This window comes from Hermetia illucens, chromosome 6 (genome assembly GCF_905115235.1).
Source record: "Hermetia illucens chromosome 6, iHerIll2.2.curated.20191125, whole genome shotgun sequence".
NCBI lineage: Eukaryota > Metazoa > Arthropoda > Insecta > Diptera > Stratiomyidae > Hermetia > Hermetia illucens.
In genome coordinates, this window is record NC_051854.1 from 7,433,571 (window position 1) to 7,450,598 (window position 17,028).

General features: G+C 44.2%; 2 protein-coding genes across 7 annotated transcripts in view; one reads left to right on the plus strand and one right to left on the minus strand.

Moving 5' to 3' along the window:
- Positions 1-17,028, plus strand: part of LOC119659922 (dipeptidase 1) — a 394,749-nt gene that overhangs the window by 368,229 nt on the left and 9,492 nt on the right. For all 5 annotated transcript variants that reach the window (XM_038068255.1, XM_038068254.1, XM_038068256.1 and 2 more), the window contains 5 exons: positions 4,066-4,135; positions 4,548-4,724; positions 5,116-5,200; positions 5,400-5,475; positions 11,878-12,016. In XM_038068255.1, coding sequence (XP_037924183.1) covers positions 4,066-4,135; positions 4,548-4,724; positions 5,116-5,200; positions 5,400-5,475; positions 11,878-12,016 — 547 coding nt within the window. The remainder of the gene's footprint in view (positions 1-4,065; positions 4,136-4,547; positions 4,725-5,115; positions 5,201-5,399; positions 5,476-11,877; positions 12,017-17,028) is intronic.
- LOC119659923 overlaps positions 1-17,028 on the minus strand; it is a 122,042-nt gene that overhangs the window by 63,774 nt on the left and 41,240 nt on the right. The gene's annotated exons all lie outside the window — the stretch shown is intronic.

A 17,028-nucleotide genomic window follows, 5' to 3' on the forward strand; every position in this document is an offset into this window, starting at 1 on the left:
GCTTGTGAGGCAAATTTAGAAATATAAGCCTCATTAAAGTTCACGCCCCTACAGAGGAGACTACAGAGTCGGAGAAGGATCCCTTCTACGAGGCAGTAGAACGAACCCTCGAAGCCTGTCCCAGATATGATATCAAAATCATACTTGGGGATTTTAACAGCCAAGTAGGGAAGGAGCCCGTATTCAGGCGATACGTTGGCTCCCATCGATTACATAAAAAACAAATGATAACACCCTGCGGATTACTCAATTAGCAGTGTTACACGAAATGGTTGTTGGAAGCACCTGGTTTGCGAAGAAAGCGGTCCACAAACAACCGTTGGCCTCTCCTGACGGGACCACTTTCAACCAAATTGACCAAGTGTTGATCAAACGCGTCACCTCTCAGCCGTGATGAATGTCAGAACATATAGACTCGGATCACTATCTCGTTGGCATGGTGCTCCCAGCTCGAATAACAGCACCACCCAGAATCCCCTCTGACAATCAGGTGAGAGTTGACACTGAAGCCATCCACAACATAGCCCTTCGCAACACCTATAAGAGGGAAATAGATGCCGCAACAACCGCAGTCAACAGAGATCCTGGAGATGAAGCATCAACAAATGATCTTCACAATCACCTGAAGAACGTTATCATAAATACGGCCACTAAGATAGTTCGCCCAGCTACAAAAAGATTTTGAACGGCTGGTTTGACGATGAATGTAAGCTAGCAACGGAACGGAAGAATGCCGCATACCGAATAATGTTGGATGCTCAAAGGAGGTGGGCACGCGTAGAGACTTACCACGAATTCCGGATAGCGGAGAAACGACTTCACAGACGGAAAACGGAAGCCTGGGAGAACCAACAGGTCTGTGAACTCGAAAAGTACAGGGAGCAACCGCACCAGGCGCCCAAGTTTTACCAACAAGTCAGCAGGATGAATCCTTACACAATTCGATGTTCATCTTGCCGAGACAAAAAGGGAAGTCTGATTTCCGACAGAATGTGGGACAGCGAATCAATGCCTGACGATTGGCAACGAGGCATTATCTGTCTCATACATAAAAAGGGAAATATCACACAGTGCAGCAATTATAGAGGTATCACGTTGCTGAGTACCATCTATAAGATATTTTCCGCTATCTTGCCAGGCTGGATAGCCCCACACGCCCAGAACATCATTGGCCCATTCCAAAGAGGCTTCACTCCAGGCAAATATGCAACAGTTCAGATTTTGTCTCTGCGGCAAGCGATGGAAAAATTGTTGGAATATGAACATCAGTTACACCATCTTTTCATCGACTTTAAAGCCGCCTATGATAGCATAGCGAGGGTAAAACTGTACACGGCCATGAGATAAGTCGGTATCCCGACGAAATTGATAAGACTGACTAGGCAGACCCTGACCAATGTGCCAAGCCATATAAAAGCAGCCGCATAACTCTCAAGACCATTCGACATCAACAACGGTCTAAGACAAGGGTCCTCTTTACCATGACACTGGAGAAAGTGATCCATGATGCTGAGGTAAATGCAAGAGGTACGATCGTCTTTAAGTCCACCCAACTACTGGCCTATGCTTTGAGACAGTTGATAATTTGTCCTATCTAGGGCCGAAAATCACAACCGATAACAGCTACGATGATGAAATTTGCAAACGGTTGTTGGCAGCCAACAGAGCCTATTTCAGCTTACAAAAACTGTTCCGCTCGAAACGTCTCACCATAGGGTCAAAGCTCTTACTGTACAATACTATGATCTTGCCAGTCCCCATGTATTCCTTGGAGACTTGGGTTCTTAGCAAAGAAAATTGCGAACTCTAGGCCGCGTTCGAGAGAGGAATCCTCCGGAGAATTTTTGGCCCCCTACATGAGGATGGACGATTCCGTGGCCTACATAATGACGAAATCCATGAGTGATACCGTGACCGTCAGGTTGTGGATAAAATCCGGCTCAATAGGTTACAATGGACGGGTCACTTAATCCGTATAGATGAGGATGACCCAGCCTGGAAAGTCTATAAGGAGAATATCTATGGTAGAAAAAGAAGACGAGGCAGACCCTGCCTGAGATGGAGCAATGGCGTAGGTCAGGACGCTAGACAACTTTTAGGGATATCAAATTGATGTACCTACGGCGCGAAACCGGGGTGTCTGGAGTTCCTTATTAAGGCAGGCCTAGACCGAATACCGGTTGTTGCGCCGTTGATGATGATGATGACGTTAAAGGCGCCAGCAAGCTTGTTTTCCATACTGGACTGTCTCTTCTTCTTTCTTTCATGGCAGCTGGCAGCCCTTGGTGCCTTACACCCTGTATTTGTCAACCTGTACGGTATGTTTAGAGAATAATGCCCGTAAAGTGTAGTCCATCTGCCTGCCATTAAGTGAATAGGGCTTCCACATAGCCCTGCTTTTCGAGTGACGAGTTTACAACTGAGATCTCATGGATCCCGTTTGCACCATCGACTAGATCCTGCCAGCAGTCCACTTTGCTTTGGTTTATCGCGCTGCGAAGTGCCTGCCTCGGCCATTTTGATGCATGCCTCCTCCCAACCGTTTAAACGTAATACCAAAGGGCGGAGCTTATGACACTCCTCATCTGTTTCAAAACCTTCGTCGAATAAAGAGGATGTGGAAAGATACGTTTTATTTTATTGGGAACGTCAATACTAGTAGACAATGAGAAATCTGCATGGAAAACTAGAGCTAGTTCTACAGAGATCGCTGACCACCGGAATGTTATAAACTAGCCAATTGGGGACAGGTCCGACATTGGGGTTAAGATTACCAACGAGGAACTCAACCAAGGAAGGGGTAAGAAGAGGAACGACGAGAGATTCTGAGAAGTCTGTACCTCAAAGAGAGACGTAATGGTCGAGGAAGTAAACACGGAAGAGAAGTAAGAAGAGGAGGTCGCATTGACAATGGAGTCAGCCAAATTGACGAAAAACGGGAAAGATTGGGTGGGGTTAACAAAATGTCCCGATAAACTGGCACATCTTGAAGAAACCCCCAGAGCGCCACCGAAAGTAAGTTTTCCCAGCGATATATTCAATAGGAGGGATATGACTTTGCAGGCACTTATTTGTTATGGCAGTTGTAAGGATTACTGGGAAAGGACGACTACAGTGGTGACTAATGACATCGCATTCGGTTCAGGCATGAATAGATAAGTGAAGCCTTGTACTAAGAATTGTGAGAGGGAGGGGATGCGTATAATGGACTCATCCATTCCTTCAGCTGAGTTCTGAAAATATCAGGCCGGCTCATGTTGATTACCAATCCTGTGGGGTTGCATTTCAATATAACTTAACTGACACTGTCGTTTGGTTCAGGCTTCCACTTCTTTTTGAAATGCAATTTTCATGCTGAAAGCAGTGAGCTTTGGAGTAGCTCTTGGAAGCCTCTGCTACTAAATGTTCATTACAAGTTCAAAAGGGATCGGCGAAGAAAATCGGATCAGCAAAAGCTGCTTTGCAAACAAAAGACAGAAAGACTCTAAGCTCCACAAATTAAAGTCAATGCTAAAGGATTGTATGTTGCCATCCGGGGACTTTTGTATTATATATTTATCGGAAAGGATGAAAAATGAACGGAAGTTCAATGCATGGAGTTACATTATCAAGTCACATAGACTTACAGAAACTACCCAGTACAGCTACTAAGCTGTCGTACTTCCCATCTCCAGTCATTAATTCCATTGAATCCCAATCCACTGCTGTCTCCCTGTCTCATTGGGAGCTCCATTCTAGCTAATCCCATTCAAAGTAAAAAAGCGAAATTTCTTTTCTCCATTACAAGAGCAAGATTCGTTTGTTTCAACTAGTGCTCCGACAACATCTTTTTCACCTTTGCTCCAATGAAACTTGTTTTTCCAGCGCGAAAGCAACAGACATTAGGTTCCTAAGACGATTTATGAGATCATGTCGCGAAGCTACGAGGAAAAAAAACATTATTCCGGGATTTCCAAGATTCCATTTCCATCCGATTGTCTGTTCTCTCCACTAGACTTGTCGCCGTGACTAATGTCTTTCTTGGTATTTTGTTCTTATTTCCACTCTATTTGTATCTCGTTTCAGGGCGGATTGCTGCAAAGTAGATGAGCCTGGCAAAGTCCCCCATATTGGGGGGCTATCGAATTTCGGAACGGTAAGTGGGTTAAAGTTTATACTTAAAATAGGGTTCAATGTTGAATTGCAGCTGGTTTGGGTAGAATTTAATGATGGAGTGTAAGGGGTGGAGTATCGAGATGTCAATTGATGGAAGGACAAGTTTGGTAGTAGGGCTGGATGCGGTATGGAGAAGGAACAACTAATCACTTTCCCAACAGGATCCAATAATCCATCTTTTTGTCGTCCCTTTCTTGAATATGCTTGACGACTTCTCACTGAGTACCACCCGCACATCCCCTGCAAACCGGAGTAAAAAACCTTCTAACAAATCCTCCCATATTCAACAACTTCTCGATACTCAACTCCAATTTTTAGCCCCTCGTCTAAGACACCTCTACATTCACCACCTAAATTCTGTTCCTTTACATTATCTTACTATATCGTTTCAGCTTGTTGTAGCGGAGATGAATCGCCTTGGGATGATTGTGGATTTATCACATGTATCCGTGCCAACAATGTTGGATGCGCTGGCAACGTCAAAAGCGCCCGTCATCTTCTCCCATTCCTCGGCCCATGCAATCTGCAATAGTTCTAGGAACGTACCGGATCATGTCCTGAAACGAATCGTACGTGATGTCGTATTCTTTTATTGCATTTTGTAGCTGCTTCCTTTGAAGGGACAATTTGTTATCTTTTCAGCATAGTATTTGAAGAAGATTAGCTTTTAGATGCTTTCAGCACAGTTTTTGTCTATTGTCAAGAGAAGAAAGATTTTTGGAAGCATTTCAGGGATAATCTCTTGCTGAGCTGTCGGGGACTGATATCTATTAATCATAGGATTTCCGACAGCTTCTTTATTAGAATAAGCATGTCCTTTTGACACAGACAATAATCATCTCTAAAAAGATATTCCAAAATGTGCATATGCATGTATCCTTCAATATTCACCCCTTCTTATCAAAGCCCTTCACTGACACCCCATTAAAGTCATCTTCACTTTGTTCTATACTTTCGCAGGCTGTCAATCGAGGACTTGTGATGGTCGCGTTTTTTCCACACTTTATCAAATGTTCGGAGAGAGCAAGTCTGAGCGACGTAGTAGGTATGTATATAGGTGACCGTATGCAGTCGTATATAAGTCCATGGATGCTCCTTTTATCCTTCCATTTCAGTCCATGTAGCAATCATCCGTGACATATCCATGATGGATTTGTCATGGCTATTGAACATGTATCCTCGATAAAGTGTTGTTCTTGTCCTTGCGAAAAAAACTTTATCTGAATTTTTATCTCTTTTCACAGCGCACATAAATCACATAAGGGATGTGGCGGGGATTGATCACGTAGGCATTGGAGCAGGATATGATGGAGTTAATTTGTAAGTTATCAATTATTGGCATTTCATGATGGATTTTTTACGATATTTTGTTTTTATCCAGTGAATTTTCAAAAGATATGGGATTGAAATGGCCATTTGGACTTCATTGATGTTCTTGCCCTTCATTTGATTGCATTGTTTTAACTGTTCATAGTAGCACTGACAGACCTATTCATGATATCCTTTTACAAGACTTGAAAAGGACCATTAAAAATGTTCAGATTGATATAATATGATATGATATGATGACAAGTCGGATAATTCTGCGCTATTCATGAAGATACCCAAACTTTTTCCAAAGATACAGTGACTATCCTCCATGAGTTTTGCTTACCAAAATAGAGCAACCATGTCAGTTCACCAATTCAGAACTTTGTAACCAAAAACTTTGCCTATCCCTCGTCTTCTTGCCAGTGGACCCAAAAATATTAGATAGCAAGTGCTAGTTTCGTAGAATACGGTGAGGAACCTGCAAAGAAAACTTGTGAATATACCCCTCCGTGTCATAGCTAGAAGTGCCTCCTGAAGAGTTTCACGAAAGTTGACTAACTTATGGGACCTTAGAAATAGTGCAATGAAGTTAAAGGGGGATTACAATGGTCAAAAGACCATTCTGAGTGCCGTAGACGACCTAGAGGGAAGAGCTATCCCAAAAACCTAAAAATTTGTCGAAATTGACGTCCTTGCACGCCTCTATGCTAGCAGGCTTGGGAATGTGAAGAGGACAACGATCCGACCGCGCGTGGAGCCGTCAAACTCCGGACCCGATTGCTGTAATCGAGGGGAAGATCTACGACGGATTTCAGTCTCGATCCCAGCTTCTTCTTCCTCAGATGGTTATTGAGGCGCGGCCCCTGAGGTCTCCTCCCTTCTTTAACATCCTGAGGCCATTATGTTGGAGTGAGCTTTGCAAGGACTAAGGAGGAGGAGAGAGGAACGGAATCCTCAATCAAAGAAGGTTAAACGAGATATCTTCAAAGGATATGTGAAATGAAATAAATATAACTAACATTAACCATGATAAGAATCAATTCAAAAAAAAATCGAGAAACGTCTCAGGGGGTGAGGAAAGTGCAGGAATTTTGCAGTCTTGAAGATTACTCACTGAGGAGGCTACCACCACACCTGGCGGTTAGGGATAAAATGCACTACCAAAAATGAGGAAAAAGAGGACTTCATGGTCTGGTACGGATAATCGCCGGAAAGCGTCCCACTTGGTGACTGTGTCGGGCTCCCGTAATGGACAGCATGGCATCGAAACCGCTAGACGTAGGGCGCTTTGACGTCTGGGCGCTTTGACGTCTAGGCGCCAGGACGACCAGAAGCATTGCTCTGCCTGCTGCGGTTGCTTCGCTACAATCTGTGGCGACCATATCAGAAGTGGACTGAGGAAATAACGGTGGGGGCGGGTACAGCATCCTTCCGCCCCTTGTTAGACCAGAGATTCGCCGAGCGTCTCCCGTGATTTGCACACGTGAATGTGCAACGGTTCGCAGACATTATTACTCGCAGCGACACAATCTCGGCCGCTATCAGCGAACGTGTTCGACTTGAGCTAGTCACGGAAACTGGTGACCAAGAATCGATAGGGGCAGAGGTAGCGGCATCAACAAAATCATACCACACTGCAGGCAACAGTTTTAATACTCTCCTAAGCACTCTCGTTCACCCTCCGCTGAGATTTAAGACGAATTCAAAAGAGGGTGTATAGAATTCTCGGAAATAGATCCTCCGCAAAGACCAGGAATTCCCAGGCTCTATGCATTTCCAGCAACTACGAGAATTTTATCTCAAATTAATGATGAGATTGCATCTCGGCTGTGTGCTGATATGTCACTGCTGTAACTGCAATCACTTGTGTATTCTACTACAGTTGCCGCTGCCAGATTCAATGAGCCATAAACAACTCGAAGAACTGGAGGGACCAGGTCGGGATCGGGTGCAGAATTTCTGGTATAAGAAATTTACCAGCGTACACAGTCAGTTGGCACACAGCATAAATCAGGTCATGAGTCCACCCTTCTTTACTGCGGGGGTTACCTACCCTATTCCTAAGAAAGGCACGATTTAGTCAAGGGGTTGCAAAGAGCAACTCATTATCAACTCGGTAGTTGTAGCACATGCAACTAGAGCCCTAAGAAACCTTATTAGTTGCTGTATCGATTATGCCAAGGCATTTGACAGCGTCATTTGCATCGCATTGATCCGAAACTAATAAAGTTTTTGGCGACAGTCATGAAAGGGTGGGACACTACCTTCTCAGTGCGTACATCTGAGGGTGCCAATACCTCAGAGCTTATCCATATACGGAGAGGCGTCTTCATGGACTATTCGTTGAGTTTTGCATGGTAATGAACCCATTTTCATCGCTACTGAATGATGCTAGAGGGCGTGGCTTTGCAATAAAATATGGCCTACGTGCTAAGAGTGACACACTTGATGTAGTTACATGAGATAAGCTGGTACTGACAACCACGTTAGAAGTCTGTTGCGAATAGTGGACATGTTCGGCCGTGATATTCGGATGGAGTTTAGATTAGACAAGTGTCGAATCCAAGCCATCCACAAAGGTCATTACAAGCCGCATGCCGGACATAGCATTGGTGACTTCCACATCCAAGCTATGACCGAGACAGACTTCTATAAGTACCTAGGAATTCTGCAAGGAACCCATGCTCGAGTTGGTGATCTGAAGGATGCTCTGCTCTCCGAATTTCTGTGACGTGTAAAGCTGGTGCCGAAATCGCATCTCTTGGGAAAGAATAAAATAAGCGCATTGAATGTATTCGCTATCCCTTCCCTGGCTTATGCATTTGGGATATTGTCGTGGGCGAAGACCGATCTGGAAAACGTACAGCGGCGGATATGGACAACTATGTCCGAATTCCGAATGCTTGATCCAAAGTCTGCGGTGGAGCTGATGAACCTGCCTCGTGACATCGGAGGTAGGGGCGTGGTTGACGTGGCGGCACAACATCATCGCCAAGTTGAGTCGCTGAGCGCTTATTTTTACAGCAAAGAGCACGCGAATCCCTTGCATGCGGCTGTCTGTAAGGCAAACTGTGGACTGACTCCACTTAACTTGAAGGATCGATCTTTCAATCCTCTGGAATGAAGTCGCACCAAGAGCGAATCAATGAGTGGAAGTCGAAGGCAATGCACGGTAAACACGTGAATTGTCTTTGGTAGCCATTTGTCGATTTGCATTTGTCGAACAGATAGCTGTGGGTTGGGGAGCTGTATGCTGAGACGGAGGGACTCATGCGTGCCATTCAAGATGGCGTGGTCGCCACCCGAGCTTATAAAAAGCTCATAGTGAAAGGGTGGGTGGGGAACGTGCAGAATATGTGGTTCGGCGTTACAGACATTGGACCATCTCATTTCTGCTGCACTGTTATCGAACCGGTGCAATAAATGAATAGGCATAATACTATATGTAAAATGGTCCATCAAAACCTTGCATACAAGCATGGGCTGATCACAGGAACATGTTCGTTTTACCGATATGAGTTGCAAGCAGTACTTGATAGTTCTGCTTGATGATTATTGATGTTGCTATCCCCCATAATAGCAACATTGAACGGAAACTATGAGCCACTGACTCGGGAAATCAAAGAAATCATACGACCATCTGGGAATTTCTTGGCAAACATTAGAAAGCTCTGGTATCTGCCGATCATATGATTTCCAGATTTATTTATGAACAAAAATGCTCCGTCGAAATCACCAAAAGGGAAGAATGGTTTACTAATGCCCACACGGTTTTTTGGAACTGCAAACTTAATAATCTTCACAGACAGTCATGGAAGATGGACCAGGCTCAGAGGTTCTCTGAACAGATCATTTAAGGAGATAGTACCATGGACCTAACAATAAGCGTCCTTCTCCCATTCAACCAAACTAAGATACTCATATGATATAAGAACTAGAGAATATAATAAAATACTTCCAATGCAAGATAGTCGAGAAAACCGGGGTGGTATACAAACTGTCAACTGCAAAAAGAAAGATTAGATAGCATTGCCAGTACTTCTGACTAACGATATAATATTCTGCAGTAGATTAGCGGAAAAGGGAAAAAGGAGCTGAAAGTTCTGGGGAACTAAAGTAAGTGCCGCGCCCTCTTCGCATACGGATTGATTGGGAGACCACAATCACAGCTTTGCTGTGACTGCACCACGGTATCAGTTTGTACTTAGTGCAGACTCAGCATTCATAGTAATGAGTCCAATGGCAACCGGCATGAAATTCCAACAAAAGGGGGGGAGCCACTCGCAAATAACCCGGTCAAGAACATATCCTTCAGGAATTGTTCTGGAATATATGGTATAACCTCCGGTGAGGCCTCGTGGCAGGAGTCACTTCGGATGAGTTCCTTGCAGAATTGGGTCTGGTCGTTCTCTTCAAGTATGTGGGAATGGCAGTCACCAGCTCAAAGCAGCTTAATGCAGAAAACTGCAACAAAGCCTTTCTACCAATCAACTATCGTTCTGCATACAATACAACACTTAAGACATCACAGATGGAACAGTGCCAAAGAACTCCTTCCGTCTACAGAAGGCAGTATGCATGTATACATTAGCACATCGAAGCGTATTACTGCTAGCAAGGTACTGACTAAAATTTTAAATACCGTCCACTACCTGTAGTACGCTGAGAGGGTGAAACCAGCCCTTTGAGTTTGCCCACACACAGAACACAACCCTGATTGGGCACAAGGTTCCGCGAGAAGAAATTCTCTTTCAAGCTTCCTTGCCCCATCAAGATGGAGCCAAAAGACCAAAGTCCTCGATAGACCTCTTTCAGGCAGACATGTAGTCATATGTGACCCGCCTTTTTCCACTTTCCTTCCATCTAAAATGCCAAGTAGATGTTGCGCTGGTGGTCTGCTTTTTGACCGCAAGGTCCCCGACCCTCCACTGGCCCTGGCACGCCGGACTACGTCCAGACCAAGAAGAACAACACCCAACAATATTTGTAAAGCGTCGGTCGAAACTGTTTGACATACAGAAAGATAAAATGTCACTTGCTGAGACGTCTAAAGCGCCCTGTACCGTCAACACAAAGTCATACAACACTCGGGACCCATTTCTACAACATGGAACAAAGAGTCCCACCTATTTGGATCTAAGAGCTTAGACCCCATTCACACCTCATCACATGCCTCATCATATGCTTGAATTTAGCAAAACGCGCCTTAAGCTTGATCAGGTGTGGATCCAGGAACACGTACACCACGATTATGCCTCCCAAGTATGTCACTTTCTTCCCATATTTCAACCATACTCCGTTCGAATTGTACGATTGCGGACAACGTAAATATCCTTCGAGACCGCTACACCGGGAGAAAAGGGCTGGGATATTTTTAGGTACCATTGTTGTTACTACGAAAGCTTATGGATATACTTTTAGTTACCATTAAAACGTACACTTTTTGTTTACTACCCCAAGCGCTGAACTATCCTTTGTGGATAGATCCTGCTTTCAGTATTTAGCCTTCCCTTGTTCCTACTACAATACACACCAAATTACACACAATTTCGCTTGAAAGAAGAAGCTGGGGGATGGCATCAATGAGGTCATCCTTTTATTGAAATATTCTATTATCCCTTCCTCCAACAACTTATTGAGTTCAGTCTTTTGCATGAAGTAAACATCTTAATATGTTTTGAATAAATACATCCTTCGGCCAAAGGGACTGTCCATGGTAACAAAACTGAAGGACTATCCCATTCTCAGCTTTTTTGTGAAAAAAGCGTAAACAAAATGGATCAAAAAATATGCGTATATTTGACAAATTTAATAAAAAAGATGAAAAAAGGACGACCTTGCTTGAAGGCTTTCAGAAAACCGGAAAAATTTCCGGAAAAGGGCTATTTAAAACAATATATGTGGCGCAAATTCGAACATAAAGTGGGACACAGATAGACCTCCCAGCATTTCTGGAGGTCGGATTGGATCCTTAATTTTTCTGTTTACATTAATTTGAATGTCTTAGTCCTTCTTGGGTAGGGTTTGAGTTTCTTTTTGAAATTGTTGACTTGTATGATATCATTGGTTGCTTGGTGTATTCCGAAATCTACTTCGGAAGAAGGATATGGAAAGTTATAGGAAACATCCTTTTTATTGGTCCAATTGTCTTTAAAGTTGGTTTAATACACTCTAAGTGATTCAAAAATAAGTAATGGAGTACATTTCAGCCATGGCATTTCTCTCCAAAAGTGTGTAGATTTTAGTGACCATAAATTTACATAATAAAGAAAGGATACAATGACATAACAGGAAGGACAACTTTAAACTTTAAGATCTGACTGGACTCTGGACTCTGGACTCTTGACTCACAATGCTACATACGATGCTTGTCATTCCATATAATACATGGTTCTCTTCGTTTCTTTTCAGAGTGCCAGAGGGATTAGAGGACGTCTCCAAATATCCGTACCTATTTGCTGAGCTCATGAAGTCGGACCGATGGTCGGATGAAGATATTGCGAAGCTGGCGGGCAAAAACCTTATAAGGGTATTCGAGGAAGTCGAAGCGGTAAATGTTCCCATCATGTCTACCTAGATATACAAAACTAGATTATGCTGTAGTTCTAAATCGAATTGAATGGGTTCAAATGGAGCTGGTAACATACCTTAAAGGAATATATTGATACGAGAACAGGATATGTACACATACTTCCTGATTTTCCCGTTTTGGGTAGGACTATCGAGAGGCAAACATCGTGTTATGTGTTTCTTCAAAAAGAAAGAATGGCATCAGCAATGTGAGCACACAATGCGGCAGAAAGGATTCCAGTTTGAATTCACCCGAAGTGGCTTTGATATGGCATTTGAAAGGGTCCGATTGGGGAGTTCTTTAATGATAATGTTGCTTCCCAATGAGAAGAATTTCAATTGTCCCAAATTTAATTTAATTTCGGCTAGATTCCACTATGCAAGGTTTTTAGCAAGCCACATAGTGATTTCAACTAGGATATGGGGATGCTTTGGAACCGCAATAGAAATCGAATGACTTTGAGAAGATTTTGGTTACCAAGAACACCAAAGAAAATAGGGAATCCTTGCTTAAGCTATTGCTGTCAGTTCACAGAGCTGAATTCAGAGTTGTTTATACTCGAAATAAGGGTGAGTGGTTGGACGGTACGCTATGAAACAAATTAGTAGCCAAACGTATTGCTAATTTCCAACGCACCGGTCCCGAATAGGATAGCTAGCGTGACGTCTAATACAACAAGCTTTGTTATTGGCGGTTCAAATCCTCCTTGGCTTGACACAGGTGGCGAGTCTTTACCATCTGGCCAGCCCTTCACATCCGCCTCTATGTTCGGGATCTTAAAGGAGGGTGACTTTCAGTTCTTGCACTGCCCCACCAGGTTGGAGAATGTCGTTGCTAAGTACCGTACCGTTGTCGGTCAGAATGGCTATATTACGTTTGGGGCTCAGATCATACCCCAGCCATCGACAGGTTTCCAGTATCACAGTATTTTCGCTTGCAATCCACGAATCCAGAGAGACCTACAACTCGGATACACTGGATGCATTGTGTATCCGAAAAAGCTTCCGCATCGACTTCACAGTTCATCTTTGATCCGTCGGTGAAGAATACTGTGTCGTAGCCCTGCAGCACGCTGCCGGTCTTCCGCTCTGCCCTGGTTGGAAAGTACACAGCAAAGTTTCTCGTGAAGTTTGACTTACGTGTGGCGTAGTCCGTGGGGAATACCTAGAGCTTACGAGGTACTTGGTCTAGGATGTTACTATGACCCTAGTATTTCGCTATCCAGTATCCGGACTAACGTAGAATAACAGCACTGCACACTACAGTGGTTTTCTAGGAGGAGAAGGTGTTGGAGTACATTGAGAGCATCCGCGGGGCAGGACTGCGGAGCATCATTCACTCTTGCACAAGCTTCCGTTTATTGTACTTCCTGTCCAGCGCCTGCCACCATGCAATAGAACCGTACGTCAGCATGAGACGTTCCACGGCTGCATACACATATTCCGAGAACCATCCCCGGGTGGAGGCCACATTTCCTTACAAAGGTTCTCTTTCAGGCGCATAAAACTATACAGGCCTTCTTAAGCCGCAGTTCGTGTTCAATCTTCAATTTAGGTTCTAATTCTAAATTACACCCAGATACTTAACATTGGAGGGAAGAATGAATCTTTGTTCAATTTAACCGCGGGAGGTGCAATTTTACTAACTTTGCCTTGGTAGTGAAAAGCATCAGCTCCGCTTTAGCTGTATAACCGCTCGCACCTTTCCCAGCGATTCTTCGATGATGTCACTCATAATGGAGGAAACATTCCTCACACCAAGCCATCGACATACGCCATCACCTTCACCCCGACACTGTCCAATATGCGTAAATGGACCGGAGAGATGGCGCCATCCTGAGGCGTACCACTGCTCACATCTTTGGTCAGTCTAGATTATCCTAGTTCTTAGCATAGATACTAACCAATGCGTTAGATATCCCTCCAATCCAAGACTGCTCAAGACTTCCTTGATCGCGTTACTATTAACGCTATTGAATGCTCTCCCTCTATCCACAAAGAGCGGTTTCTATGAATTCGCCTTTGAGGTAGACGCGCTGAGACTTAGAGAAGAATGTTTCCTCCATAATCTTCCTTGAATGGATGCCCTTTCCCCCTTTATAATCTGTGCCCGGAGATTTATATGCAGAGAAGCTATTTACAGCTCAACCATCTTGATCGTCGGTAGATACCGATTTAATAGTCTCGCACGACTGGGGTTACATACCTTCGAAGCAAGGCTCTGATTCGGTGAAGGAGAAGTGTGTGTGAACTCCAAAGTTTTTCCAGAAGATTCCGTCCAGGAGTCTTCCAACTTTCTAGGAATGGTTGGGTTCCTATGCTCCTTGGACTGATTGTTACTGAGCTACACAAATTCATTAGTGCTTTCAAATCTCTGACAGTAGTGCAACCAGGACCGCCTCTTGTCTTTCTTGATGGCTAACTTGGTTTCTTTGTATGGCTGCCAATATTTGCCCCTGTAGCGGAGGTTGACGATCTCCCTTGTTAGCACCATGAGGCTGGATAGATCTTCATTCCACCACGGTAGCAATGTCTTCTTACGGTATTTAGCGGCACACGAGGCTTTAATGGCGATTTTCAGAGCCACAACCTTCGATTTCAGTGCGTCCGTCGTGCGAATCTTACGAACTTGCGCACCGAAGCATTTGTTCTTGATAACTTGATCAGTCTTTCTTCAGTTGATTCTCCTCGGGTTTCTAAAAGGACTGGAGACCTCGAGATCTAGACTGAAAAGTATCCAACTGTAATCTGAGAAGGATCTCTGGGCAAACACTCTCCAGTTCTCCTCAAGGATCTCTTCCCAACCGTCATATTTCTCCGACCTTGGAAAACGAAAGGTTGGTGTACCGCTCTTATTACACAGCGATAGATTTGTGTTAATAATAGAGTCAAAAGTTTCTGTCCTCTTTCGTTGATTTCCGCATCACAGACTATCAACAAGTTGCCTTGCTTTGCTGAGATAGTGGATGTCAATTGTTGCAGATTTTTTTGGCTGAGCTGATTGGGCGTGAACCATGTAAGTCGAGGAAATATTAAGGTCCTCCATTACTGCCTGCTTCAGTTTGACCATGACTAGGCCACCGGACTTCAGGTCCGGATAAAGAAAATCGTTCAGACTCGTTCTATCGAGAATATATGCTAAAGGTCTATTCTGATATACATCCCTTATTCCATGGAATAAATTATAATATAAGCTTTGGAGCTCTTTGGTGGTTTGGTTCCCTCCGATCTAGGACGCCTTCATTGGTGCGTCTTCGATGTCTTCCTCCAGAGGAAAAACTAGCAGATTAGCTGAGGCGCACTTTGAGTGCTGCAGATTTATCTGCACTACCCTCATCATGATTTGCTTGTATAGGAGGTTCGTCATTCCCCACAAGCTTCATCATCTGCAACAGCTCGTTTACTGCGCTGCCGGGATTCAGGTTGTCGTCCAGTTTCGTCAAGCGGAACACTTCCATCTTTTCGTTTTTGACTGGGAACCACACTTTGTAATCTCCCTTTCCAATGCCTTCAGAAACTCTACATTCATGCGGAGCAGAATAATTTGGCTTTTCGCGTGGGGTTCCTTCTCCTTGATAACCACCCAATCATTCATGGGAATCTTGGGGTTTTGAGAACGCAAAGATTGGCCGAGCTTGTCCTTATCGATGCGAATCTTTGACAGCTGACAAAGTCTCTGGCAAATTGGTTCTCGCATGCTAAAACGTAGATCTCAAGAACCACCTGAAAGGAACCGAACCAGGGGATGAGACGTGTATGTTCGTTTTTGTGGTACAGGAAATGCTCGATGAGCATTTTCGGCAGCCTAACCTTAACACTAGTTCACACCTCTAGCTCTAGTATGCCGCTAGCGGAATTGCCCTCCACCAACGCCACATGTAAGTTACCCTTGGCCACGTTACTGAAGGGTTTCGAAGTTCGTGGCTTGTCGGTCGGTTCTTGCTGCTTACCTGGTTGCAGGTATATGTTTGAAGGCGACCCACGTCTTCTGTCTTCTGCTTACTTCCAAGGCGTTTGCTATTATATCTTTCAACAATCGCCTAGTATTTAATAAGGTCCTGTTCATCCCGCTAATCAACAGTACTGGCCTCCTTATCCTACATGCTCAGAATATGTATGGCCTGCTGGTACTGGCTAGTACTCGCCACACGCAGCTTAATGCTAATGTATTCCAAGGGAGAAACCACTAGTCCGTCTGCCGCCCCGCTGACGGAGGTCCCTGCAGTTGGTTTCAACACTGTGGTGGAATCTGGTACTGCCAATGTCTGCCTCCTGCCTGATTGCCAGCGGCTCGTCCTGCAATCGTCTTCTTTCATCGTCCGTTATATGTATTTGTTTGTTGAGGCCATATCTTGTTCCCACCCTGGCTAGCCCAGCCACCGGAGTAAGCGTCTTGTTGGAAACTGAAGGTGATTAATTTATTGTAAATTCGCATACCAATGAGGAAGCTTTCCATTGGCCTCGCACCCCTTGGCGTATGGTACTCAATCTTCGTTTAAGGTACTGTTAGCACCTTCACCAGTGCAGAGAATATGATCTTCGAGCTGTTGCTTCGCCACATCCTCCGCAGGTCGTGTGGGAACTTGTTGAATTATACCCACTTAATCTAAAGCATAATCAGACCAGTAAAGACACCAATCTTCATGTTCTCCCAGCGGAACTGTTCTTTGCTGTCTTTGCGAAATTGCTATTTTATACATCCTGGTAATATAAGGTTTACCCCACTGGCTTGAGGAAAGGGATGATTGAGAAGATTTCACTGATGGATAGTTGCGTGCTTTCTATTGTTGTAAAGATATTAGCTAAAATGGAAATTAACATGACAACTCCATTGCGGTTGCTCTAGAACAACATAGCGTAGGATACTGGAGGAGGAGGACAAGCTTCTTCGAAAGTCCTGAAGCTGAAGAGCGTTCCCAAAAGACTCGCTTTCATCAGGTTTGGGTGCCAGAAATACTGAGCTTAGATGAAGAAAGGTTGGTTCCACTGTTC